General features: G+C 46.5%; 1 protein-coding gene across 4 annotated transcripts; it reads left to right on the top strand.

Moving 5' to 3' along the window:
• The first annotated feature begins 358 nt into the window (after positions 1 to 358).
• LOC121291543 (zinc finger and BTB domain-containing protein 22-like) lies at positions 359 to 26,533 on the top strand. Of its 4 annotated transcripts, none has more exons than XM_041212897.1 (4): positions 359 to 400; positions 10,610 to 12,019; positions 20,949 to 20,990; positions 26,453 to 26,533. In XM_041212897.1, the coding sequence occupies exon 2, from the start codon at positions 10,623 to 10,625 to the stop codon at positions 11,985 to 11,987; it is 1,365 nt and encodes a 454-aa protein (XP_041068831.1). In that variant the 5' UTR covers positions 359 to 400; positions 10,610 to 10,622; the 3' UTR covers positions 11,988 to 12,019; positions 20,949 to 20,990; positions 26,453 to 26,533. The 4 variants fall into 4 exon arrangements, with proteins under 4 accessions (XP_041068831.1, XP_041068828.1, XP_041068829.1 ...); XM_041212894.1 differs by lacking the exon at positions 359 to 400 and adding an exon at positions 8,409 to 8,467; XM_041212895.1 differs by lacking the exons at positions 359 to 400; positions 20,949 to 20,990 and adding an exon at positions 8,409 to 8,467.
• The last annotated feature ends 709 nt before the right edge of the window (positions 26,534 to 27,242 follow it).

Here is a 27,242-nt window from a genome sequence, read left to right as displayed (position 1 = left end):
CTCCACCACGGTGTCGTAGGCCCCGCCCCACTCTCCAGGCCCCATCCCTAATCTCCCAGGCCCCGCCCCCACACTCTCCCCAGGCCCCGCCCCCAAACTCCCCCGGCCCCTCCCCCACACTCCCAAGGCCCCCCCCACACTCCCCCAGCCCCGCCCCCACACTGCCCAGACCCCTCCCCAATTCCCTAGGCCCCGCCTTAGGTCCTCCCCAAGTCCCTCCTCCAGTCTCCCCGCAACCCCACTCTCCCCAGACCCCGCCCCCACACTCCCCAGACCCCGCCCCCGCCCCGCCCCCCACCCTCCCCAGGCCCCGCCCCCCACCCTCCCCAGGCCCCGCCCCCCACCCTCCCCAGGCCCCGCCCTGACGCCGCACCGAGCCGGAGCCTCCTGCCAGCTCACGGTGAGTACCCAGCGCCGGGGCTTTGGGGACAGGACAGGCCGCGCCCTCCCTCCAACCCCCGGCCGCGTCTGGTCGCACCGAGGCCTCGGGACCGAGCCGAGCCGAGCCGAGCTGAGCCGGACTGGGCTGGGCTTCGGCTTCTGGTAGCAACCGTGCCGGGGGCTGGAGCTCCGTGTCCGGGGCAGCGGGACAGGGACAAAGTGACCAAAGATGGAGCCACAGAGGCAGGGCCTGGAGAACTGTGCGGCTCCTTCAACCACCTCCTTTAAACCCTCTATAAATTACCCCAACCCGGCAGGGGGTGGGGGAGTGCTTATGTGTATATATATCCTGTGTGTGTGTGTATATATCGTGTGTGTACTCTCTCTCTCTCTCTATATATATATATATACACACATACAGCTGTGTGTATAGGTCTATGTGTACTCTTCATCTGTGTGCACAGTATGTGTATATTAGAGAGTGTATATTTGTGTAAGAGTGACTGTTAGTATGTGTAAGAGCATGTGTGTTTGAATATGTTTGTATTTGCACATATGTGTGAGTACCTGTGTGCATATAGACATATATCTGCATATGTGTTGGGAGTGTTATAGGTGTGTGTGTATGTGTGTGTGTGTGCAGGCCACACATACGTATGTGTATGAGCGTGTGTGAAAATTTGTGGGCGTGTGTGTTTGTGGAGGGGTTGAATGGGTGTACACAGGAAATTAGCAGCGGGAGTAGACCTGCTCTGCTATTCAACTACACTTTCCCAGCCATATCCCTTGATTCCCTGAGAGACCAAAAATCTGTCTATCCCAGCCTTAAATATATTCAACAATGGATCATCCACAACCCTCTGGGGTAGAGAATTCCAAAGATTAATAACTCTTTGTGTTAGGTAATTTCTCCTCATCTCAGTCCTAAATTTGTGCATTTGTCTGTGTCCAGTTTGTGTGTGTGTGTGAGTATATGTGCACATATGCCTCTTTCTAAGTACATCTTCACCTGTGTGTGTACATGTATATATCTGCATGACTAGACTGTTATGTATGTAATATATATCTGAATGCATTTGTGTTTGTCTATAAATGCATTTGTGCAAGTATTTGTGAGTCTGTACATGCCTGCATATATAATTAGGTGATATTTATATACAGAGTCCATATTTATCTGTATATGTCAGTGTGTGTATGTGTGTATAATCTTTGTATTTGTATGTATTTGTCTATTTTTACTTCTAAGTCTTTGTATATCTTTGTGCGTTTGCCTTTTTGTGTTCATATTTCTGTGTGTATTTGGTGTCTCTTCTACTTCTGATATTGTTGTGATAGATAAAACCTAGTACACAACTACATGGACATATGTTAAACGTTTTGTGACTGGCACACTATGAAGTTCATCAACAGTTCTGCCATGCCCACGTGCCCAGGTCTCCAGGACGTGACACACTGTGACCAGAGTTGCTAAAAAGCAGCTTTACTCCAATTTAATTTGTACCTTAATGGATACTTAGGAATGAGACACAGGCTGGAATCTAATCAAAGGGTTCAGATGGTTTATGTATAGAATAATGGATACCCAAAAATGAGTTACAGCTTGGAATCCAACAAAGGGTTGACATAGGAGCAGGAGTAGGCTATTCAGCTGTCCGAGCCTATGTCACCATTTAAGATCATGGCTGAACTGGTTGTGGTCTCAACTTCACTTTCCTGCCCAGCTGCCCACAACCCTTGACTTCCTTGTCTATGAAACATCTGTCTAACTCAGCCTTGAATAAATTCAGCCTCCATTGCTTTCTGGGGGAGAGAATTCCACAGACTAATGACTTCTGAGAGAAGAAAGTTCTCTGCAACTCAGTCTTAAAAGGGAGGCCTCTTATTCTTAAACTCTGTACCCTAGTTCTGGTCTCCTCCACAAGAGGAAACATCTTATTGGTATCCACTCTGTCAAGTCCCCTCTGGATCTTATATTTACCAGGATTTAGATGGTTTATATGTAGAATAATGGGTATCTGGGAATGAGTTACAGTCTGGAATCTAATCAAGGGGTTCAGATGATTTACATATAGAATACTGCATACCTGGGAGTGAGCTACAGGATGGAATCTAATTGAAGGCTTCAGATAGTTTATATATAGAATAATGGATACCCAGGCGTGAGTTGCAGACTGGAATCTCATTGAAAGGTTCAGATGCTTGCACATGAGCAGGGGAGAGACCTCATCCCGAGTGAGACACATCCAGAGTGAGTGTGGGTATTGGCAATTTGGTGCATAGTGGGAATTGAACTGGTAAGACTTTCTCTTTAATTTTTTTATAAGTTCAGTAGTCTAGTTAAAAGGTTGGTAAGGTAGCTGACTCAGCTGACTGTGTGACAGTTAACTGTCAATCACCTGAAGCATGATTAGGTCCTTATTAGGTGTTGATTACTAATTGAAACTTAACTAGTGTGAGTCATCTCAGCTCACCTCAGCTGCATTTAAGAAAGGGACTATTAGAAGCACGTGATCACTGAGTTTGCAGGGGAGAGACCTCATTTTGAGTGAGACACAGCCAGGGTGAGTGTGGGGTAATGGCAATTTGGCGCAAAGCAGGAATTCGGTGCATAGGGGATGAGGTGCTCTTTGCATTTTTTCCTTGCTATCCAACTTCTTAAATCTTCAGAGCGTGCTGCAGCAGGAGAGGCTACAAGGGAAAGGAATCACTGGTAAGTAGTGGGTAAGGTATTTACTACTTCAATTGCATATAGTTTAAGGTCTTTTTGTGATTAACAGTTTGTATATTCTGCAGTAATGAGGATCAGGAAAGAAGGGCCCTAGAGTAATTGACTTAAAAGGTTTAATTTAAAGGGATAAGTCATGGCAGGAGCACTCAAAACCGTGGTGTGTTCCTCATGCACCACGTGGGAAGCCGGGGATATTTCCAGTGCCTGGGGCCAGCATGTGTGCAGGAAGTGTGTCCAGCTGCAGCTCCTGGAAGCTCGGGTTTCAGAGCTGGAACGGCAGCTGGGAATACTGTGGAGCATCGTAGATAGCATGTTTAGAGAGGTGGTTACACCGCAGTTGAAGGGACTTGAGGAAGGAAGGGAATGGGTGACCACCAGTCAGTCCAAGAGAAACAGGCAGGTAGTTCAAGAGTCCCCTGGGGTCCCGCTCGCAAATCAGCATTCGTTTTGGAGGCTGATGAGGGCGCTGGTTCCTCCAGGGAGTGCGGACAGAGCCAAGCTTCTGGCACCACAAGCAGCCTGTCTGTACAGGAGGGGTGGAAGGGAGGAAGAGCAATAGTAATAGGGGATTCTATAGTCAGGGGAACAGATAGGTGCTACTGTGGCCGTCAACATGACTCCAGGACAGTGTGCTGCCTCCCTGGTGCCAGGGTCCGGGATGTCACTAAGGCTGCAGGGCATCCTGAAGGGGGAGGGTGATAAGGCAGAGGTCATGGTACATGTTGGTTCTAATGACATAGGTAGAAAGAGGGATGAGGTCTTGCATCAAGAGTTCAGGGAGTTAGGTGGTAGACTAAAAAGCAAGACATCTCAGGTTATAATCTCTGGATTACTCCCAGTGCCACATGCTAGCGAGCTCAGAAATAGGAGAATAGCGCAGATGAATACATGGCTTAAGAGTTGGTGTAGGAGGGAGGGTTTTAGATTCCTGGATTACTGGGACAGTTTCTGGGGAAGGTGGGACCTGTACAAGCGGGATTGTCTACATCTGAACCAGAGCGGGACTAACATCCTTGCGGGCGGGTTTGCTAGTGCTGTTGGGAGGAGGTTAAACTAATTCAGCAGAGGGAGGGGACACAGAATGTTAGCAGAATAGGGACACATCATAATACAGTAAAACAATCAAGTCAGAGGGAGTACAGCTGCCATAAGCTTCAAGGGAGTAAGGCAAGGCTGGATGGCCTCTAATGCCAGGAGTATTACAGGTAAAACGGATGAGTTAAGGGTGAGGATTGACACGTGGAATTGTGATATAGTAGCCATCATGGAGACGTGGTTGAGGGGAGGGCAGGATTGGCAGCTCAACATTTCAGGATGTAGAATCTTCAGACGAGACAGGGGAGGGGGTAAAAGAGGAGGAGGCGTTGCATTATTAGTTGAGGAGTCAGTTACTTTAGTAAGGAGAGATGATATCTTGGAGGGGGCATTGACTGAAGCTTTGTGGGTAAAGCTTAGGAATAAAAAAGGGGCAGCCACATTATTAGGTGTTTATTATAGACCCCCAGATAGCCAGCAGGGAATTGAGGAGCAAATATGTGGCGGTGTGTAAAAACAATAACAATAGGGTAATTATATCAGGTGATTTCAACTTTCCCGACATTAATTGGGATAGACATAGTGTTAAGGGCTTGGATGGAGTGGATTTCTTAATGTGTACGGGAGAACTTTTTAGGTCAATATGTAGAGGGTCCAACAAGGGACGGTGCAGTGCTGGACCTAATTCTAGGGAATGAAGCCGGACAGGTGGTGGTGGGGGAGCATTTTAGTGATAGCGACCACAACATGGTACAGTTTAAGCTTGTTATGGACAAGGATATAGACAAGTTGCCAAAAAATGTTTTGGATTGGGGGAGAGTAGATTATAGTAAAATAAGGCAGGATCTGGCCAAGATAGACTGGGAACAGCTACTTGTGGTGAAAGCTACAGGGGAGCAGTGGGGGGAGGGGGGAAGGCATTCAAAAAGGAAATGGGGAGGGTACATGCTCAACATGCTCCCTCTAGGCTGATAGGAAGGAGTAACAAGCCCAGAGAACCATGGATGACCAGAGATATTCAGGATATGATGAGAAGGAAAAGAGATGCTTTTAGCAGGTACAAGGAAAGCAAATCAGCAGAAGCATTAGTGGAGCACGGAAATTGCAGGGTTGGGCTTAAGAAAACAATTAGGAGAACAAAGAGGGGATATGAGAAAGCTCTGGCTGATAAAAGTAGGGAAAATCCCAAGATATTCTATATGTATATCGATGGGAAGAGGATAACCAGGGAAAGAGTAGGGCTCATTAGGGACCAAGGGGGCAATATATAGGTGGAGCCAGAGGTCTTCGGTAGAGTGTTGAACGAATATTTCACATCTGTCTTCACCCAAGAGAATGAGGATGAAGGTATGGAACTCGGGGACAGAGACTGTGAGGTTCCTGAACAAATTGATATTGGGAGTGACAAAGTATTTGAGGTGTTGGCAGGCTTAAAAGTGGACAAATCTCCAGGTCCGGATGATTTGTGTCCCAGACTGCTGAGGGAGGCAAGGGAGGAGATCGCAGGGGCTCTGACCCAAATTTTTAATTCCTCTCTGGCCACCGGGGAGGTGCCAGAGGACCGGAGAACAGCTAATGTGATTCCGCTATTTAAGAAGGGTTGTCGCGATAAGCCAGGGAACTACAGACCAGTGAGTCTCATGTCAGTGGTCGGGAAACTATTGGAGAAAGTTCTGAAGGAGAGAATCTATCTCCACTTGGAGAGGCAAGGTTTGATCAGGGATAGTCAGCATGGCTTTGTCAGAGGAGGTCATGCCTAACAAATTTGATTGAATTTTTTGAGGTGGTGACCAGGTGTGTAGATGAGGGTTGTGCAGTTGATGTAGTTTATATAGATTTCAGCAAAACCTTTGACAAGGTCCCACATGGGAGACTTATAAAAAAGGCAAATGCACATGGGATACAGGGTAATTTGATAAGGTGGATTCAAAATTGGCTTAGTTGTAGGAGACAGGGTGATGACAGAAGGATGCTTTAGTGACTGGAAGCCCATATTCAGTGGTGTACCACAGGGATCTGTGCTGGGTCCCCTATTATTTGTCATTTATATAAATGACATAGATGACTATGTGGGGGGTAGGATTCGTAACTTTGCGGATGACACGAAGATTGGCCGGGTGGTTAACAGTGCAGTTGAGGGTCTTGGGCTACAGGAAGATAAAGTCAGGATGGCCAAATGGGCAGATAAGTGGCAGATGGGATTTAACTCTGAAAAGTGTGAGGTGATACACTTTGGAAGGAGTAATTTGACAAGGAAGTATTCAATAAACGGTTTGACACTAGGAAGTTCTGAGGAACAAATGGACCTTGGTGTGTGTGTCCATAGATCTCTGAAGGCGGAGGGGCATGTTAGTGGGGTGGTGAGAAAGGCTTATGGGACACTTACCTTTATCAGTCGAGGCATAAATTACAAAAGTAGAGAGGTCATGTTGGAGTTGTATAGTATCTTGCTGACGCCACAGCTGGAGTACTGTGTGCAGTTCTGGTCGTCACATTATAGGAAGGACGTGATTGCACTGGAGGGGGTACAGAGGAGATTCACTAGGATGTTGCCTGGGATGAAACATTTAAGTTATGAAGAGAGGTTGGATAGATTTGGGTTGTTTTCGTTGGAGTAAAGAAGACTGAGGGACGACCTGATCGAGGTGTACAAGGTTATGAGGGGCATGGACAGGGTGGAGCAGCTGTTCCCTGTAGTTGAAGGGTCAGACACAAGTTCAAGGTGATGAGCAGGAGGTTTACGGGGAATGTGAGGAGAAACTTTTTTACCCAGAGGGTGGTGACAGTCTGGAATGTGCTGCCTGGGAAGGTGGTGGAGGTGGGTTGCCTCACAACCTTTAAAAAGTACCTGGGTGAGCACTTGGCACATCATAACATTCAAGGCTATGGGCCAAGTGCTGGTAAATGAGATTAGGTCGGTCAGGTGTTTCTCACATGTCAGTGCAGACTCGATGGGCCGAAGGGCCTCTTTTGCACAGTGTAATTCTGTGATTCTGAGATGATTTACATATAGTATAATGGATACCTGGGAGTGAGTTACAGACTAGAATGTAATCAAGGGGTTCAGATGGTTTATATATAGAATAATGGATACCTGGGCATGAGTTACAGACTGGAATCTAATCGAGCGTTTGAGATGATTTATATATAGAATAATGGATACCTGGGGGTAGTGAGTTACAGACAGGAATCTGATCGAGGGGTTCAGATGGTTTATATATAGAATAAGGGATACCCAGGAGTGAGTTACAGACTGGAATCTAATCGAGGGGCTCAGATGATTTATATATAGAATAATGGATACCTGGGCATGAGTTACAGACTGGAATCTAATCGAGGGTTTGAGATGATTTATATATAGTATAATGGATACCTGGGGGTAGTGAGTTACAGACTGGAATTTAATCGAGGGGTTCAGATGGTTTATATATAGAATAATGGATACCCAGGAGTGAGTTACAGACTGGAATCTAATCGAGGGGCTCAGATGATTTATATATAGAATAATGGATACCTGGGCATGAGTTACAGACTGGAATCTAATCGAGGGTTTGAGATGATTTATATATAGAATAATGGATACCTGGGGGTAGTGAGTTACAGACAGGAATCTGATCGAGGTGTTCAGATGGTTTATATATAGAATAATGGATACCCAGGAGTGAGTTACAGACTGGAATCTAATCGAGGGGCTCAGATGATTTATATATAGAATAATGGATACCTGGGCATGAGTTACAGACTGGAATCTAATTGAGGGGCTCAGATGGTTTCTCTATGGAATAATTGAGTTCAGTGGCCATTAGCTGTAATACCTGACTAGATGACAGCATTGAACACACCTGTTAATCCTGCTATCTTCTAGTTGGATGTGTGTTCCTTTCAGCAATGATTCCTATTGTAAAAGGGTGGCTTTAGTCTGCTTAACGTCTGGGTTTATGTCAGCGGTGGCTTTTTGCAGACATAGACTGTCAGGTTAATTGGCTCTGTTCTCTTTGTGATCCTGGTAGTCCCCTGCTCTGTTGGTGAAAAGCTGAGCATGGCTAATTGAGGGTGGTGATGAGTGGCCTCTTGTTGGTAGTGTTTCAGGAATGTCTGACTGGCCTTTCACAGCAGCATGAGTCCTGGCCCATATTTACCCCTCAAACAACATCGCTGTGAACGGATTTTCTGATCGTTATCTCATTGCTGCTCCGTAGAACCTTGCCGAACACAAAATGGCTGCCATGTTTCCGACACAACAGTGACTCCACTTCCAAAAGTACTGCATTGGCTGTAAAGCGGCTTGGGATGTCCTGAGGCCGTGAAAGGCTCCAGACAAATGCAAGTTCTTTTATTCTTCTTTAGAGTTTATTGTAACAGGATGAAGCTATGTCCCAATTTGAAGAATCCCTTAAAATATTGCCTGTTCAGCTTTCCAGATCAGCCAAGACTCGAAACTGTACCCAATCTGAAAAACCTCATGTTCTGGGCTCCCATTGCTAATGGCCGACTTTTAAACTCAAATAGTTCTGAGCGGAAATGATAGTTTCATATATAATCTGATATTATGTAATATCTTTGTGCTCAGGATTACTGACCCAATAACTCAACCATTAACCACCATACCCTGAATTGTCCCATCACTTGATGTGTTAACTGGCTTCGAACTGCGTGTAGGTAAGGCTGCATTAGTGAAGTTAGCAGATGAATGTTTGTGAGGTGCTGCTCTTTGCTATTCAAGCAGAGATACTAATCCACTGATTTGAAATGGACTTCAAGCTATAAGGCAGCCAGGAATTTCATACAACATGACATATTTGTCCACTAACGTCACTAAAGCGAGTTCAAGTCATTGCTAAACAATTAGAATCTCAGTTTTCTTGAGTGAAGGAACGTCCATTTATTGAATGGGTATAGGTTGATCCTGGGTATGAAGGGATTTTCTAATGAGGAGAGTTTGAGTAGGTTGGGCCTGTACTCTTTGAAGTTTAGAAGAATGAGAAGCGACCTTGTTGAAACATAAAAGTATCTTGGAGGGCTTGACAGGGTAGATGGTGAGAGGTTGTTTCCTCTTGTGGGAGAGTCTAGGACCAGAGGGCATAACCTCAGAGCAAGGGGGTGCCCATTTAAAAGAAAAATGAGGAGGAAATTCTTCTCTCAGAGAGTAGTCAACCTGAGGAATTCTTTACCGCAGAGGGCTGTAGAGGTTGGGTCGTTAGGCATATTCAAGGCTGAGATAGACATTTTTAATCAGTAAGGGAATCAAGGGTTATGGGCAAAAAGCAGGAAAGTGGATTTGGGGATTATCAGATCAGCCATGATCTCATTGAATGGCGGGGCAGACTCAATGGGCCGAATGGGCTACTTCTGCTCCTATGTCTTATGGCGATTTATGAGCACAGGCTGCAAAGGCCAGGCTTGTACGCCATTGAGTTTAGTCGACGGAAGGGTGATCGAATGGAGCTATTTAAAGGTGAAAGGATTTGACAGGGTGGTTTCCTCAGTGGGCAGCTATCCCTCTGAAATGCGCAGGGGTGTGGCTGCGCAGCCATCGAGATTGTGCCAGGCAGGGAACAAACAGGTCGCACACAAGCGGCGGCCCCTTTCAGATGCACGCATGCATGGCTGCACGGCAATCTTAAAGGTAACGTGCAGTGCAGCAAACAGTTCTCATACAGGCAAGGTGAATAGGAGGGAACGTGGCTGGTAAGGGGAGCCCAGAACAAAGCGAGCATTGACCTTAAAGTTAGAAACTAGGCCGTGCAACGGTGATAAAAGCAAAATACTGCGGATGCTGGAAATCTGAAACGAAAACAGAAATAGCTGGAAAAACTCAGCAGGTCTGACAGCATCTGCGGAGAGGAACACAGTTAACGTTTCAAGTCCGTATGAGTCTTAATCGGAACGGTGATGTCAGGAAGCACTTCTTCACACAAAGGGTGGTGGAATCTGGAACTCTTTTTTCCCCCATAAGAATTGAGGGGGCATGGGGGTGAGGGGGGTGGTGGGGGTGGGTGGTAAGGGGTTGGGTGGGCATGGCGGAAAGGGTCAATTGGAGCTTTTGAGAGGAAATTAATAGGTTTTTGTTGGGTAGAGTTATCAACGGGCGTGGAGCAAAGAGGGGAAAATGGAGTTGAGGTACGGATCTGCTGCGATCTAGTGGGGGATAGGGTTGAGGGGCTGAAGACCACCTATGAGCTGGGGAGGGGGAATGAGGGATGTTAATTTATCCCAGTCTGCCCATTGGGAAGCTGCTGGGATCAGGTGGGATGTTAGTTTTATACTCCCATCTAATTATACCCTCTGTTGATGTCAGTATTGGGGGTTCCACCTGATGCTATGAGTTAAAATTGACAACCCCACCCCCCCCCCCCCACCCCAATGTTTCTTCTGATGCCATTCATTATCTCTCTTTCCTGTCTTCTTCCACCCACCTTGCCTCTCCCCTTCCAATACCCCTCTCCCCTATCCCTTGTCAACCAGGAGTGAAGTAACCATGGACACAGGGAGCAACGTACTGTATGTGGACTTTCCCAACTTCAGCAGCCGCCTCCTGGAGAACCTGAACCAGCAGCGGATGGAAGGCAAGTTCTGCGACATCTCCATCCATGTGCAGGGCAAAGTGTTCAAGGCCCACCGGGCAGTGCTGGCAGCCTCTTCGCCCTACTTCCACGACCAGGTGCTCTTCCGCAACACCAGCCGCCTGGTGTTGCCCGGCGTGATGGACTCTCGGGCCTTCGAGAGTATCCTGGCCTCCTGCTATGCCGGCCGGCTGGCTGTGTTGCCGGCGGACATTGTCAGCTACCTGACGGTGGGCAGCTTCCTCCAGATGTGGCATGTCGTGGACAAGTGCACTGAGCTGCTGAGGGAAAACCAGCCGCTCCCCACCCCGGCACCCAGCGGCCAGAGGGCCTGCCGCACCACCGACAACCAGTCGCCCAGCAGCAGCAACTACTTTAGCCCCCGGGAGGTGGGCGAGGCCAGGCCGGAGAGCGAGGAGGCGATGCCGGTGAAGACGGATGCCCACGAAGAGGAGGAGGAGGAGGAGGCGGAGGAGGAAGAGGAGGAGGAGGAAGCAGCGGGCAAAGGCAAGGAAGTGGAGCACAAGGTCACCAGCAACCAGGGGGAGCTGGCCGGCGGGGAGGTGGCTGAAGGGGGCCTCCCGGACAGCCTGTACCACCGGCCGGCCTATGTCCAGCCCAGCATCGTGCCCCACAAACGCTGGGTGTACGTCAAGAAGGAGAAGCCAGAGGAGGACCTGGTGCTGACGTGCGAGGAGGACGAGCAGCACTTTGTGAAGACGGTGGACTGCCGACGCGGTGAGCCGCAGACGCTCAGCATCAGCGACGTGTGCACCCTCGCTGGGCCGGAGCTGCTGGGCCCTGAGGAGCAGGCCTTCGAAGACCAGATTGACTACTGCGGCTCCTCCGAGGACTTTACCTATGAGCCCCTGGACGAGAGCCTGCGAGGCTACCCCTGCCAGACCCCAGGCAGCCAGTTGGCAGTCTACCGGCCCCAGGGCGATACGCACCACGGGGCGGTGCAGGCCACAGCGGGCAGCCCCGGCGCCGGCACCAAGATGTTCGCTTGCCACTGCGGGAAGAGCTTCACCCACAAGAGCCAGCGGGACAGGCACATCAACATGCACCTCAACTTGCGGCCCTTTGGCTGCACCATCTGCAACAAGAAGTTCAAGATGAAGCACCACCTGGTGGAACACATGAAGATTCACACTGGCCTTAAACCCTTCGAGTGCCACGTCTGCAGCAAGAAGTTCATGTGGCGCGACAGCTTCCTGCGGCACAAGACGGCCTGTGAAAAATTGCAGCGGGCAACCACTGCCAATCCTGGCATCAACTGAGGAGAGGAGAGAGAGAAGAGAGAGAGAGGGAGGTGGGGAGACAGACTGGCCGAGCAGTCCCTTCGCTGTCACCATCCTTTTCCTCCTTAAGGGTGTTACTGTACATTATCCTGTATAAGCTAACCTCATGTACGTGTTTGTCCGTCACGCGTCGAGAAAGAGAAAGAGTCGGGATTGGTCGATCCAGCCACGGGATCGATCGGCGGGCTCGTCTGTCCTGTGTGCTCCTCCGACCAATACCAGCACTGACGACCGTGGCTAGGCACCGGAAGCCCCCGTTTGGTTGGGCTGGCCGGCAACTGAGAATGAGCCAGCGTTGGGTCTCCCACGCCTGTTTGCAGGCTTGCTGTGACTTCCACGTTGTGAGCAAGCACAGGGTGACGTACTCCTGCTCATCTTGGGTGCCCTCTACACGTCCCTCCAGAACCACCCCCCCCGCCCCACCCCCAACCTTCCTTTGAGACCAAGCCCCCTTGTTGAGTTTCATCCAGTCACCGTCGCAGCCTGTGACAACTGACGTGCACGTTCTGTGTTCAGAGTGAGGGACGCCAACACTGTGGAACAGAGCAGATTTTGTTTTGCTGTTTTTCATTAACGGGTTCCCGCTTTCAACTAACAAGCAAAGACTCCAGGTCAGCGATAGCATTTAGATGCAGCGTACAACTCCCTCTGCACAGCCTCCCCCCACCGCCCCCACTTTAACCCCTTGCTGCTAGCACCATTCCGTGACACTTTTCCCTTGTGTTCCCGTGTTGCCTCTCGGTCGGCCTGTCACACGCCTGCTTCTTGTCATGGACCCACTGCCATGCAGTTTGTAAAAGCGATGGGACCCCCACCACCCCCTGCCCTCCGACTCTTCCTAATTGCTACCCAGCATCTTAGAGTCTGAAACTGAGTGCACATTGGTTGTTCAGGAATGAGGGGTGGTGGTGTGGGGTGGGGTAATGGACGGTGTCAGCCGCTGGGTCCCTGAAATCAGCCGATCAGACCTGAAAATCGTAGATTCGGCTCAACACGGAGAAGTGGACAGGGAACACTGGGAGACCAGTTGGGTGACAAGTATTGTTTAAGCTGTGTTGAAATAGTCACTGGGAAGTTGAGTAAGACTGAGGGTAGCGTTGGAGTAGAATGCATGCTGATACGTCAGAGAAGGAAGGTGTACAATGCTCTGGCCAGATCCAGTGTCAAGTGCTGCATTGAGTTTTGATGATGGGACATGAGGACAGCACTGAAGCCTTGGAGCCAGTGCAGAGAAGAGCAGACAGGGTGATTGGTCAGCTAATGTGAAGGAGGCCAACAGTTATTTGGAAAGGTAGGAGGCATTTGGACTGTTTGAGATTCTGAGAAACCAACCATCTTAAGAGCTAGGTTAAGCAGTCAGTGCAATGTTTCAGTATGCTCAACCATTGGTGGCTGTGCCTTCAGCTGCCAAGGCCCTGGGTCCTGAGAGTTACTCCCTAACCGCCTCTACCTCTCTCTCCTCCAAGAAGCTCCTTAAAATCTACCTCATTGGCCAAGCTTTTTGCACAGCTCTACCTAATATCTCCTTATGTGGCTCGGTGTCAAATTTTGTTTGATTACGCTCCCCTTCTTGGGAGGCTTTGCTATGTTAAAGGTGCTATATAAATGCAAGTTGTTGTAATTTGTGGCGCAAGTTCAAACAGGGGGGTGTTAAATTTAGAGAGCCATCTCTGGAAGTTCACAAAGTGATCGTCCAGGACGGCCTTCAGCTTGACGTCAATGGCAGCTCGGCTAGGAAAGGAAGGAGGGAATCGGAGAGGTTCCCCACTCCCGGTTGATTCCAAGTGACTTTGACCAAAAGGAGAGATCAATGTTGGGTTTGGCCACTGGCCCCATTTTCCTGCCAAAGTCGCTGTGGGAGATCGAGATCGGAAAGCTGGGGAAATCACGATGGCTACAGAAGGAGGGGAGAGGGAAAATTAAATTGTGGTTGGGGGACGTAATAGGTTGATGAGAGAGAGAGAGGTTTACAAGGTGAGGAACACAATGGGCTGTTGAGGTAACTAGATCCAAGAGAGATTACCGGACAGGGGAGATGGTGGTCTCCTCGAATGAGGTGGGGCTTGTTTGGGCACAGTGGTCTTTCCTTCCTAAAAATACATCTATCTTCTGAATAGAAATATTAACAGGAGCTGGTCTGAGTGCAAATTGGAGTCTCATCCCTGTGTCTCCCTGCTACACAGCCAATGCCTGCCACTATTAGTAGCCAAAAGGCTGCTTTCACTACACTTTAGAGCTATTGGCCCAATCCAGTAGTCTCACTTAAATGGGGATTGATTTTTTTTAACAATGTGAAATCCAGGTAACGTCCCCTCACTCCCACCGTCCGCACTTATCATTCACAGTCACCTATATAGGGCAAATATAACCAATTATTTCCTAACACTGCAGGCGCCAATTAAAACACATTAAGTGTGCAGGTCATTTTGTGAAGCTCAGTGCCCTCTGACTAAAAGCTGGGCTGATTTTCAAGCAAAGGTGGCAATTCAGCCGGTTGTTCACACTGTTAACAAGCCCCTAGGAGGCTGTCAGAAAGTGGAGACTTCAATCAGAGGATTTTACTGCCCACTGTGTATGTTGGGTAAAAGGCATTGGCACGAGGGTGCTCACTATTTGCGCTGGTGTGGCTTCAAGTACTGAGCGCGTTTGCCACCTGTTTCAGGCTGTTCTCCTGTAAACGCTGAACTTCTCCGAAGGATTCGACGGCCCGTGCAGCATCCTGCGATGATAGACAGATTCTATTGCTGAGAGCACTAACACTTCCCTCTTGGAATGCAGTGTCGGGTGGGTGCATTTAATCCAACACTTTGTATCATGTGTCTAGTTTATGCGTGAACCCTGAACCTCTTAGCAGTTCCTTTCACAACAGAGTCCAGAATCGCTTTTACCCTTGACCTCGACAACAGCTTGCATTTATATATTGCCTTTAACATAGTAAAACGTCGCAAGTTGCTTCGGAAGAGAGTTGTCCAAACAAAATATGACACCGGGCCACATAAGGAAATATATGGGTCAGGTGACCAGAAGCTTGTCAAAGAGGGAGGTTTTAAGGACTAAAAGGAGGAGAGGTTCAGGGAGGGCACTTAGAGCTTCAGGCCTCGGCAGCTTAAGGCATGGGCGCCAATGGTGGAGCATTTAAAATCGAGGGCTGCACAAGACGAGGCTAGATAAGCATATGCGGGAGAAGGGAATTGAGGCTTATAATGATGGAGTTAGATAAGGAATGGCATGAGCTGGCTCGAGTGGAGCATAAATACCACATGGACTGGTTGGGCTGATTGGCCTGTTCCTGAGATGTTTATCCTCTAGTAATCCTGTGAAAGAGGCTAGAATCAGAGGAGCTCAGGGATCTCAAAGGCGTGTGGGACTGGAGGAGGTGACAGTCAGAGAAGGGTGAGGCCATGAAGGGATTTGAAAGAAAAGATGAGAAATTTGAAATAGCGGCATTTCTGGACTGGGAGCTGACATAACTTAGTGAACACTGGTTGATGGGTGAATTGATGCAAGTTAAAAGTACAGACAGCAGAACTTTGGATGAGCTCAAGTGTATGGAGGGTGGAAGCTGGGAGACTGGCTAGGTGAGTTGAGTTAAGAGGCAACAATGGCATGGATGAGGGATTCAGCCTTGTTAAGTGCTCTATAATCCACAGTCCCCCTTCTCAAAAACTATCGATCCAGCTCCTTTCTAAGTTGCTAAGTGACCCCAGATCAGGACATTTCGAGGGGGATTTTGGTCACCATGTCAAACATCCTGAGGCTGTGGCATGAATCAACGTTCTCTAATCTCTCACCTTGCTCCAGGGTTATGAATTTATACCTGGTTCCTCTAGTCAATGCTCCTAGTCCACAACAGGTATCTTCTTCACACATTTCCCTTAATCAATAGTTTTAAGATCTGTATCAGGGAAGTGGGGACATGGCAGGATCTACAGACTCTACCACATGTGGGGCAGGTGGAGCTTGGAGGGTTGGGTGGATGAGGTGATTGGAGGTTTCTCCGACATCTCGACTTCGCCTGTGCACGTTCCAGACGACGTCTCGCGATGTGTTCAGAGCCTTCCCGAATGAACCTTCTCCATTTTTGGTCGGCCACAAGCCAGGGACTCCTATGAGTCGGCGGGGCTGTTTGTGGGGTGGCGGGGGGTAATTTTAACCTAACCGAGCCATCGGGGGAAATCCACAGGATTGGGTGGAACATTAGTATTACCACTCATCCTGCTTTAGGATTAGGATAAAATTGCACCAGAGTGTCTTCCCACTTTCTGCAGTGGAAATAGTCTGTTGATTCCTCTTGGCCAGTCTGCTCTGGCTCCCCTAGCTGACTAATGGAGCTGTGGCGTACATAGTTATAATGTATAAATATTAATTTATTTGGGAATTTTGCTGTTTTTGAATTCATGTTGTAAAATGTACCATAGTATAATAGGCACTATAACTTTAAAAGAAAAAAAGACTTGGATTGATACAGCTCTTTTCATGGCCATAGGACATCTCAAAGCGGTTTACAGCAGTGAACAAGTACTTGAAGTCTTTTCAATGTTGTAATGTAAGAAACACAGCAGCCAGTGTGCATACAGCAAGCCCCCACAGACAGTAATGTGATAACCAGATAATCTGTTCCCGTGATTTAGGTTGAGGGAACAATACTGACTAGTACATCGAGGAGAACTCACACGCTCTTCGAAATAGTGCATTAGGATCTTTTACATCCACATAAGCAGGCAAATGGAGTCTTGGTTTAACACCTCATCCAAAAGATGGCACTTCTGACGATGCAGCAACCCCTCGGCACTGCACTGGAGCGTTAGCCTAGATTTTTTGAGTTCAAGATCTGGCGTGGGATTTGAACCTGGAACCTTGCGATTCTGAGGCGAGCGTGCGACCAACTCAGCTGTGGCTGACACATGATTTCAAGAAGACTATATCGTGAATGATGGGACTGGAGTGATTTGGCGGCAGTTCCCCCTCTCCCACCACTAAAAATGGAAAGATCCATTGGGACTAATAGCTCTTTCAAAGAGCCAGCATAGACAAGATGGACCAAATAGCCTTCAGCATTATGTGATTCTATGAATAAGCTCCTGATTTCAGTCATGTCACAATGGCACTTCCCCAGATAGGGGAAAGAAGAATAAAACATTAGAATAGGGGAGGGGACCCCTTTCACTTGCCCCGGGGGAACTATTGATAACCCTGACTGCACCCCTTGCTTGGGCAGAGAACCTGACCAGTGGAGATCTCTGGGGTGTTATAAGTTTGCCAGTAGGTAAGAGGGAGGTGGGTTGTAAATGCCAACCCTCAGTGCAGTATTGTCAGACACCGAGAATTCTGTCACATTTCCAACACCTCTAACCACCCTTTCATTCTTGATGTCCAAGTGCTTTTTTTCTGTGACATCTTGTTGTGAAGTTAATCTTGTGGCCAACGAGATGCTAACTCTCTGAGGTTATTTGCATTCTGTGGGTTTTCTGGGTTTTTTTTTTTGTTTTCTGTCATCATGCATATTTGTCAAATGACCTATAAGTATACCTGTTTGCCAGGTGCCAATCTTTGGTGAATGCATATAAAATGCATATAACTGGAACCTGTTAAGAAATTAAGTCTCTCTAAACAGCCAGTGTTCTCACATTGGAGTCAAAAATTTGTGGGCTTGAGTTCCCATTCAAGGGACTTGAGCACCTAATCTAGATTGACATTCCAGTGCAGTAACGAGGGAGTGCTGAGTGGTTGGAGGTGCCGTCCTTCAGCTATTTACAATCTATACTAATGACTTAGGTGAAGAGACAGAGAGTAATGTATCTAAGTTTGCTGATGACACCAAGAAAGTTGAGCTGTGAAGAGGATGCAGAGAAGCTGCAAAGGGATATAGACAGGTTAAGTCAGTGGGCAACAAGATGGCAGGTGGAATATAATGTGGAGAAAGTGAAGTTATGAACTTTGGTCATAAGAATAGAAAAGTAGAATATTTTTTAAAAGATGTGGAACTTGTAGATGTTGATTTGAGAGAGACTTAGGCATGCTCATACAAGAAAGCAGAAAGTTAGCGTGTAGGTACTGCAAAAAATTAGGAAGGCAAATGGCATGTTGGCCTTTATTGCAAGGGGATTGGAGTACAGGAATAAAGGAGTGTTGCTGCAATTGTACAGGGTTTTGGTGTGACCCCATCTGGGGCACTGTGTGCAATTTTGGTCTCTACATTTAAGAAAAGATATACTTGCTTTGGAGATGGTGTGGCAAAGGTTCACTGAATTGGGTTGAGGGGGATGCCCTATGAAGAGAGGCTGAGTAAATTGGGCCTGTACTCTCTGGCGTTTAGAAGAATGTGAGGCTGTCTCATCGAAACATACAAGATCCTGAAGGGGCTTGATAGGTTAAATGCTGAGGGATTGTTTCTGCTGGTCGGGGAATCTAAAACATGGGGACACAGTCTCACAATCAGGGGCCGATCATTTATGACTGAGATGAGGAAAAATTACTTCATTCGAAAGTGTTGTGAATCTTTGGAGTTCCCTATTGTGGATGCTCCATTGTTGAGTATGTTTGAGACTGAGATAGATAGATTTTTGGTGTCTTGGGGAAATCAAGGGATATGAAGAGTGGGCAGGGAAGTGGAGTTGAAGCCCAAGATCAGTATGATCATGCTCAATGGTGGAGCTGGCTCGATGGGCAATATTGTCTATTCCTGTTTCTTGTCATGTATTCTTTCAGATGAGACGTTAAACTGAGGCCCAGTCTGCACTCTTGGGCGGGTGTAAAAGTTCCCAACGGCACCATTTCAAAAAAGAGAAGGAACGTTCTCCTTGGTGTCCTTGGTTCAATATTTATTCCTCAACCAAAATCACTAAAAGCAGATGATCTGGTCATTATCAGATTTCTGGTTGTGGGAGCTTATGTGAATTAGTGGCTGCACATTTCCTACGTTTCAAGAGTGACTACACTTCAAAAGTATCTCATTGGCTGTAAAATATTTCAGAATGCCCTGAGGTCATGAAAAGTACAGTATGCAAGCTTTCTTTTCAGTTTCATAGTTCTGACTTTGCAAGTTGAAAATTGTTCCGAAAGGAACAGTTTGAAGGTCAAAATGCATTAATTTTCTCCACTGCCAATTATCCTAAATCTCTGATTTTACCTGCTCATATTTTGGTATGATCTTGAAATGGTCATCCTGTCAAGCCCCAATCTGCTCCTGTTTCATATTGGCTGATTTTACAGCCGCCTTATTCCCCCCCTCCCCATCCCCAACAAAAGATTAGGGGTGGATGGTGGAGGGAGTCGATCTTCCTTTTGCTTCACCTGGACATACTGGATCCACTCACCCAGGTGCAGGAAGTACAGGGCAGGTGAAGAGGAGGAGTACAGCTCGTGAATGGACGGGCCAGCAGGTAGGTCTCTTGAAGGTGTGCATTCTCCCCTTTCCCATCTTCCTAGCCCCGAATTCACTGAGAGCAATCGATCCAGTATTCCTAGGTAATCTTCCCTAAGTTCCAGCATTAGCCAGGATGCTTTTCATTCCAGCGTCCTGATTATCACTGGAAGACCAAATTACAGGGAATTTCATTTGCACGCCAGTTTCTGTTATCCAGAGGGGCGTACTGTAGGTGGTCAGGGCATTTTTATATCACACTTCTGTGTTTACTTAGAATATACCGTGCAAGACATCCAATATACAGAAACAAACCATCTGGCCCAACCCATCTGTGCCAGTGTTAATGCTCCATATGACCTCCTCCCATCTCATCTCATCCATTTTGCATATCCTTTTATTCCTTTCTCTGTCATGTGTTTATATACCTTCCCTTTAAATGCATCTATGCTATCCACCACAACTTCCTGTGGTAACGAGTTGCACCTTCAAACCAGTCTGATCAAGATGTTTCTCCTGCAGATGGGTTAATGTTTTTTTGGGGGTGGAGTGGTAGATCTGAGGAGCTGAATTTCATGATTCTGGCTTTTGGGCACATATGTACAATGCTACAGCAGAAAATCACACAACATCCCCCAGTGGAGACCCAAACCTCCCAATCCCAGTTGTCCACCGCACAAGACATTCAAGCATTCCACACAGGAGGAAACACCAGCCCACTCTCTTTGTCAGAATACCCAGGCAGCAGTTCCTCATCCAACTAACATGAAGTGTCAACCTGCCTGTCCTTTTGTTCGGATGCTGCTGGACCTGTACCAGGTCCGTCTGCCCTTTTTTTTGGTTTAGTCAAGTGCTGATAACCTTTAGGTCCAAACATCATAACAGGTTTTGCTAAATTCCCACCCTGCCCCTTCCCTCCAGATTCACCCCGGATCTCCAAGCTCAACTTTGGTGGGTAGTCTGGCCAAATAAGCCAGAGGGTGGAAATGCCACAGAGGGCTGTGGCTGCCATTTCTCCAGCAGTTCCTCCCTGGTGACTGGGGGAGAGCCTGGTGGAACTTTTCAGAGCAGAATGTTTGAGGATAAGGTTGGGTGACCTTGCAGTGTACAGGTACAGAGTTTCTCAGTGTTATATGGTAAAATATACCGAGGAGTGTTTTGCTGCAATACTGGTAATATCCTATACAACGTGTGGGAGCATTATACGCCATGAGTTATGTGGAATATATGTTATTCCCAGTGTAATACATTATGGGGAATTATAATTGGATATGACCAGGGGTATACTTGCATCAGTTGTCTGTTATATGTCCATTATTCATCAATGACTGCATTGAGCTGAATATCAGGTGTCTGGTATAATGGGTGGGAAAAGCGATTTTGTGTCTCCCCATCCACCATGTCCATTTGCAGTCCGGTGTGTTACATAGTATACCTCTTGCCATGCTTTTCGAGAGTCAGATGATCGTGCTGGTTTTCAAGGACAAGAGTGTTAAGGCATGTGAAGTATTTTGTTGCCCAGACATATCTAAAGGAAACGTGGCTGACCCCTTTAACCAGCATCTCCTCTGCTATAGGTAGGTTTCACCCCGGGGTTGGAAGGACAGCAATGACTGCAGGTGAGGAGATTTAGTAGGTTGGCGGGTGCCTGTAAATTTCTGGTTCTCTGTTGGGCAGAAATCCAGTGATGTAAATACAGTGACCGTGGGAGCTGTCCAATCCTAGCTCCGGAAAAAGTCTGATGGTAATTCCAGGGAAATGGTGACTATGATTGTTTACACTAATTCACAGGAATTCCTTGGTTCTCTTGTTAATGTTAAGGCATAGAGATGGAGGGATCACTCGAAGAATTCCAATACATTCATTTTTGGAAGTGTGACACACATGGCCCTGCAGATCTCCCAAGTCACTTCTCATGGTTTGTTAGTCAGATAATTGACAGTTTTATAACAAGGGGAGGTCATTGCATCATGTGATGGAGAAAGTGCACAGGAAGTAAATGTGACAACAGGAAGTGCGTGCTATAAATAAGACTTTTAAGTATGGATATACAGGACTATTTACCTGTTTAACATATAGCATATGTGCTATAGAATTCGTTAAAGCCTAAGATGCCCACAACCTGTCCTTGATTTGCAAAATTCAATATTAACTTTCAAAAAGGAATTTTGGTATGCACTTACAAAGAAACATTTGCAGGGCTATGAATAGTGAGAGTAATTAGACACCTCTTTCTAATGGCTGGAATAAGCATGATGGGCTGAATGGCTTCTTTTGGTGCTGTATGATTGTTTGAACATTGGCTGGGGCTAGGAATGCATAAGCTCTGTGGACAAGTGGTAGTTAGTCACACTGGACTATTGAGCAATGCTAGTAATTTGTTGGCTGGAAGTACACTCCCGAAGACTCCCTCTTTGAGCTATGGACTGTGAGTGGATTTTGAACCTGGTATCTCCTGGGTGAAAGCACAACTATTGGCTTGTGTTATACTGATTTGAGATGCAATATAGCCAAGCCTCCTGACTTGACAAGTCCTCCACAGCCCATGCAAAAAAACATTGGGCTACTCATCTCTGTCGAGCTACCTTTCCTGTGGGAGTTACGAAGAGACTCATGGACTGCCCCTGACTTTTACTATGGGACCGTGAGGCCATTTACGATACACTAAGCAGGGATACTGCACGAGATTCACGTCAAGTTTTACAGAATTTTACTTGGACTGTAGGATATTAATGAGCTTCACAGAGCACCCACACAACACTAGGGATGCGAACTCTGAACATATTCTTGAAGATGTCATCACATGATCTGTAGCTGCCCAGGCTGTCTGTACTTGTGCTCTGCTATCGATGGCCAATTGGAAAGTGAATGGACTCTTCCTTACCCGATTAATGATCCTTTTTCGCTGTCAGTCAAGCAAACTTTTTTACCCTTTCCCCCAATGTTTTTTTTTGGGAACCAATACCAATAAAATGTTTTTGTTTTACAAATGTGTTTTTTTAAAGCCCAAGTGAATTCTCTCCCCGTGCTGCTTGAAGCGGTGTCCCAGATATTAGGCTTTAATTCCTGGAGACTCCAAGCCAATCCCAGGCGGTTGGCAACCCTAAAACCTAATCCTTTCCATGCCTGAAGACCCCATGTAGAAGTTATACACAGCTGGGAATGGGTCAAGCAGAGGGTGAGCCTTCCTGTGTCACAAAGGTAGAAAGACAACTCGGAATTCAGGTGATGCCCTCTGAACCTTCTAGACCTGGCCCGCTCGGTCTGTGTTCAAGTTGCAATATGAAACCTGGTGCTTGGGAGATGAAAATTCCTGAAATTATCATGTGCATTTGTTAGGGAGGGGCCAAGATTGGACTTTCCCAATTCTTACTGGGGTGATAAGTTACATTTTAGGGTACATTATGGGATAATTGTGCGATGTTTATACTCCGTACGAATCCCTCCCTTTCCATCTACCACATCTCAGCCTTTCAGCATATCTTTCTATTCCCTTTTCTCTCATGTACTCATCTAACTTCCTTTTAAACGCATCTAAGCTACTCGCCTCAATCTGCTTCCTGTGGTAGTGAATTCTACATTCTAACCACTCTCCGAATAAAGAAGTTTCTCATTTCCCTGCTGGTTTTATCAGTAAATTACTATTAGTCTTGTATTCATGAGCCCAGTCTTTGAATTCTCCCAAAAGCGGATACCTTTTCTCCACATTCATAATTCTAAAGATCAGGTCACCCTTAATTCTCCCTTCCGAAGAAAAAAAGCCCCACATATTCAGACTTTCCTGAGAGCTGTAACCTCTCAGTTCTGGTCACACCCTTCTAATTCTTTCTTTCCCCCCTACTTTCTCTGGTGCTTCTGTGTTTTTAGAGCATGGAGAATGGAACTGGGCAGAGCAGTTTAAGTTTAAGCCTGACTAGTGCCCCATACAAGTTTATTCATGCCAATTGGCCATTGATAGCAGAGCACAAGTACGGACAGCTTGGGCAGCTACAGATCATGTGATGTGGGAATCGCTGGCAAGTCCGGCATTTATTACCTATCCGTAATTGCCCTGGAGAAGGAGGTAGTGAACTGCCCTCTCGAATTGTTGCAGTCCATGTGGCACATGTGCACCCACAGTGCTGTTCAGGAGAAAGTTCCAGGATTTTGACTCAGCACCAATTAGGTAATGGAGAACTATGTCTAAGGCAGAATGGTGTGGCTTGGAGGGGAGCTTGAAGGTGATGGTGTCCCTATGCGCCAGCTGCCTTTGTCAATCTAGGTGGCAGAGGTTGCTGGTTTGGAAGGTGCTGTCCAAGGACCCTTGGCGAGTTGCTGCTGTGCATCTTGTAGATGGCACACACTGCAACACTGGAGGTGAACTTTTAAATTAGTGGATGGGGCGCCGGTCAAAGCAGACCATTCTGGGTGGCATTGAGCTTCTTGAGTTTGTTGGAGCTGCACTTACTCAGGCAAGTGGGGAGTCAGGCAGTGAGTCACTTGTCACAGAGGTTGCAGTTTCTAATTGTTCTTGTAGCCAAGGTCTTCAAATGGCTGGGCAAGTTCAGTTTCTGCTTAACGGTGACCGCACCCCGAGGGGATTTTGATAATGGGGGATCCAGTGATGGTAGTGTTGTCAGATTTCAAGGGGAGGTGGTTAGATTCTCTTTTGTTGGCGTGAATGATCCTTCAGTGTTAAGCAAAGGGATAGAGATAGATTGAGCGGGCAGTAAAGTGGCAGGTGTGAATGTAATGTGTGTAAATGTGAAGTTATTCTCTTTTTGATAGGGACAATTAGAAAAACAATATTTTTAACTGGTAAGAAACTGTTAAATTTTGGTGTTAAGACGGATTTGGTTGTCCTTGTATGACAAACACAGAAAGTTAAAATGCAGATGCAACAAGCAATTAGGCAGGCAAATAAAAACAAAAAAAAATGTGCTGGAAAAGCTCAGTAGGTCTGGCAGCAACAGAGCTAACGTTTTTCTAGCACTTTTGTTTTTATTTCACGTCTCCAGCATCCACAGTAGTTTGCCTTCATTTTAGGAAGGCAAATGGTGTGTTGGCCTTTATTGTCAAAGCGGTTGGACCACAAGGGTAAGAAAGTCTTGCTGAAATTATTACAGGGCTTTGGTGAGACCACAGCTGGGGCACTGTTTACAGTTTTGGTCCCCACACTGAAGGGAAGGATATACTTTTAAGGGTTGTCACGATGGCTCGCTAGATAATTCCTGGGATAAGAGGATTGTTCTATGAGGAGAGGTTGGGTAGTTTGGGCCCCTATTCTCTGGTGTTCAGAAGACTGAGAGACGATCTTATTGAAACATAAACTTCTGAGAGGGTTAGATATGTTTGATGCCGAGGGGCTAATTCCCTTGGCTGTAGTCTAGGACTAGTGGGTATAGACTCAGGATAAGGAGTGGGCCATTTAGGACTGAGGTGAGGAGCGATTTCTTCACTGCAAAGGTTGTGGATCTTTGGAACCCTCCACCCCAGAGAACTGTGGATGCTCAGTCATTGAGCATATTCCAGACAGAGGTTGATCTATAGACTGTAATGGAGTCAAGGGATGTGGTGATAGTGCAGGAAAGTGGAGTTGAGGTCAGAGGTCAGCCATGAACTTATTAAATGGGGAGCAGGCTTGAGCAGCCAAATGGCCTACTCCTGCTCCTATTTCTTACTTTAATATAAATTTATTACTTTTGAATTCTACAACTCTGGAAATAAATCTTAGTGCTTTGATAACACAGCTAACCTGCAAAGCTGCTTTAATGATTTGTCCACCTATATCCTTAGACTACTTTGTTCTTCCACCCCTCTCAGTTCCTTATTTCCTAAGCAGTAGGTGATTTTTCTATTTTTCCTACCAAAGTGCATCTCCTCACATTTATTTATATTAAACTTCATTTGCCACTTAAGTGCCCAGTCTGTAAGTTTTCTATGTGTGTATGTGTTTTTATATCAATATATATATAATATATACACACACATAATGCATAAGCTAGTTTAATTAGTAACTTAAGTAATATATTTATCAAGTCACACACTGAAAGACCCTTAATAATTTGAGTAGCACTGTCTGGTTTCTTGTGAAAATTGGCTTCTCGGGTATTCAGTGAGCAGTCAAGTCCTACAACAGAAACTTAAGGGATGCTTTAGTGAGAGAGGGAGCATCTGAGTGATCCTGGGGAATGGTTATCCCTCCGAAGGACACAGAGAATGCTTTCAGTAAAATAGACTGGCACAAAAAAATAGGAGATTCACAAGATCAGGGTTTTATTTTTGTAGAGGAATTGTAAGAGTTGCTTGCTGTCTGATGAGAGAGACTGAAGCTTAGTACCTTGATACGGTCAAACCAAAGCTTTGTTGGCGGCCACTGTCTGCTTGTGGCTCTGCTGGTGATGACTCTGTAATTACTCCCTGTGCTGGCAGTGACTGTCCAATTACTCCATGTGACTGCATTGTCACTCTGCGCTAGCAGTGACTGTCCACCATCTCCGTGTGATGCTATTGTCACAGTGTTAGTAGTGACTGTCCACTATCTCTGTGTTCCTCTAGTAATGGCTGTATTGCCTCCTTGTAGTTGCCCCATGACTCTGATGTGTTGGTGTTGACTGATTCCCCGTCGGTGTAGCGTTACCCTATTTCTTAAGATTGGTATACGCTGTTTTATTTCAGGCTGTGTATGTGTGTACATGTATGTGCTTGACTGTGTGTACATTGCATCATCTGTTCTGCCATGATGACCTACAGTATTATTGTATTGTAACATAAAAAGTATTGTCTGATGTGTGTGGGGAGAGCCATGTTTTCTGGTCTTTAACACAAAATATGTAACTTAATGATCATTAAGTAGTGCCTATTTGGAAAACCCAATAAAATGAGGTTGTGAGAGAGCTAGAAATGGACCTTTTTAGTTAGCAGTACAATTGCCTGCATATAAATTAAATATTAGCATTGTTGTAATATCTTAGTATTAAAACTGGATTTGTATAAATTTTTTTAAATGAATTTAATTATGGTCATTATTGCCTGTGACGAAAACATTAAAACAATTGTTCTGAGCAGAATATCATGAAGCGTGTAACTTTTGTCTTTCTAGGTAAATGCGAGGTGAGAGTGACTGCCCTTGATATCAAGGCCACCTGTGATGAAAACATTAAAGCAATTGTTCTGAGCAGAATATCATGAAGCGTGTAACTTTTGTCTTTCTAGGTAAATGTGAGGTGAGAGTGACTGCCTTTGATATCAAGGACACATTTGACTGAGTGTGTTATCAAGGAGCCCAAACAAAACTGGAGTCAATGGGAATCGGGGGAAAACTCTCCGCTGGTTGGAGTCATACCTAGCACAAAGGAAGATGGTTGTGGTTGTTGGAGGTCAGTCATCTCAACTCCAGGACATCACTGCAGGAGTTCCACAGGGTAGTGTCCTAGGCCCAACCATCTTCAGCTGCTTCATCAATGACCTTCCTTCCATCATAAGGGCAGAAGTGGGGATGTTCGCTGATGATTGCACAATGTTCAGCACCATTTGCGACTCCTCAGATATTGAAACAGTCCATGTCCAAATGCAGCAAGACCTGGGCAATATCCAGGCTTGAGCTTACAAGTGGCAAGTAACATTCGTGCCACACAAATGTCAGGCAATGACCATCTCCAACAAGAGAGAATCCAACCATCACGCCTTGACATTCAATGACCATCACTGAATCCTCCACTATCAACATCCAGGGGTTACCATTGACCAGAAACTGAGCTGGACTAGCCATATAAAGAGCAGGTCAGAGGCTCAGAATCCTGTGATGAGTAACTCACCTCCTGACTCCCCAAAGTCTGTCCATCATCTATAAGGCACAAGTCAGGAGTGTGATGGAATGTCCCCCACTTGCC

The sequence above is a fragment of the Carcharodon carcharias genome, chromosome 19, assembly GCF_017639515.1.
Source record: "Carcharodon carcharias isolate sCarCar2 chromosome 19, sCarCar2.pri, whole genome shotgun sequence".
NCBI classification, from domain to species: Eukaryota; Metazoa; Chordata; class Chondrichthyes; order Lamniformes; family Lamnidae; genus Carcharodon; species Carcharodon carcharias.
This window is presented reverse-complemented; position numbering and strand designations above follow the sequence as displayed.